This window comes from Carlito syrichta, unplaced genomic scaffold (genome assembly GCF_000164805.1).
Source record: "Carlito syrichta isolate Samal-C Ts95f unplaced genomic scaffold, Tarsius_syrichta-2.0.1 Scaffold136058, whole genome shotgun sequence".
In the NCBI taxonomy this organism is placed as follows: Eukaryota; Metazoa; Chordata; class Mammalia; order Primates; family Tarsiidae; genus Carlito; species Carlito syrichta.
The window spans coordinates 15,435-16,669 of NW_007080154.1; the positions used below are offsets into that span (position 1 = coordinate 15,435).

Sequence of the window (1,235 nt, forward strand, 5' to 3'; positions counted from 1 at the left end):
GCCGGGCTCAGTAGCTTAGCCTGTAATCCCAGCACTTTGGGAGGCTGAGGCAGGTGGATTGTCTGGGCCTGAGGGTTCGAGACCAGCCTGGGCAACTTGGTGAGACCTTGTCTCTGCAATAAATAAATAAAAATTTTAAAAAATTAGCCAGGCATGGTAGCACACTCCTGTAGTTCTGGCTACTTGGAAGGCTGAAGTAGAAGCATCGCCTAAGCCCAGCAGGTTGACGCTGGGATGCTGGGTGGCACTCCAGTCTGGGCGACGGAGTGGGAAGGTGTGAGCCCTGATGGTTACTCTTAGGTGCTCAACTTGGCTAGGCTCTAGGCCCCAGCTATGCAGTCCAACACTAATCCAGATGTTTCTGAGCTGTTTTGTAGATGTAATTCACATCCATGACCGGTTGACTTTAAGTAAACTGACTTTAAGTACTGAGATTGTCCTTGATGACCTGGGTGGGCCTCATCGAATAGGCTGAAAAGCCTTAAGAGCAAAACTGAGGCTTCCTTGAAGAAGAAATTCCACCTGCGACTCTGGCCTGCCCTTCAGTTGACCGGGCCTGTGGATGTCAGACTGCCCCAGCCAGCCTCACCACCAGGTAAGCCAGTTCTGTGCAATAAGCCATGCAGGTTGCCTGTGTACTGCGGACTTGGCTTCTCTGGCGTCCTTGACAAGAAGTCAGGCCGTGGGGACGGGAGCCTTCCTGGGGCTTGCTGCCACCATGCGTTAGGGGACAGAGTGGGAGACAGAGCCCTGCCCTCTGCCCTCTGCCCCCACCCCCACTCCGGCCCCGCATCCTGCAGCCCTGCCATGCCACCCTGGCCATTCCCCCACCACAGGCCCAGCCAGCGCCCCCAGCCTCTTTGCACAACTCACGGCCCGAGGAGACCATGCTGACGATGATGGAGGTGGAGGTGCTGGAACTCTGCACAAGCACCGTCACCAGGATCCCCACCACCAGCCCCGCCACCGGGTTGGACAGGATGGCGTTGTCCTTGAAGATGTCGCCGGCCACCTTCCCTGGGGAGCACAAGCCGGCGTGGTCCCAGGGCCCTCAGGGCCCCTCCCCGCTCTCGCCCGCCGGCCTACCTCCGGCCAGCTGGAAGGCTGAGCTGAGCACGTCCAGGGAGCAGACGAAGAGGTAGAGGAAGGCGAGCATCAGCGGCACCTTGAGCAGTGTGGTGCCTGCCCGCCGCAGCTTCGGGGCCAGACCGGGCTCTGGAGGAAGGCCGCCCGTG

At 59.4% G+C, this 1,235-nt stretch overlaps 1 protein-coding gene across 1 annotated transcript in view; it reads right to left on the reverse strand.

Moving 5' to 3' along the window:
• The window catches only part of LOC103251098 (sodium-dependent phosphate transport protein 2A), an 18,696-nt gene that overhangs the window by 12,244 nt on the left and 5,217 nt on the right, over positions 1-1,235 (reverse strand). Inside the window, exons 2-3 of the mRNA XM_008049708.2 lie at positions 1,087-1,215; positions 874-1,017 (exon numbers count right to left, since the gene is read on the reverse strand). Coding sequence (XP_008047899.2) covers positions 874-1,017; positions 1,087-1,215 — 273 coding nt within the window. The remainder of the gene's footprint in view (positions 1-873; positions 1,018-1,086; positions 1,216-1,235) is intronic.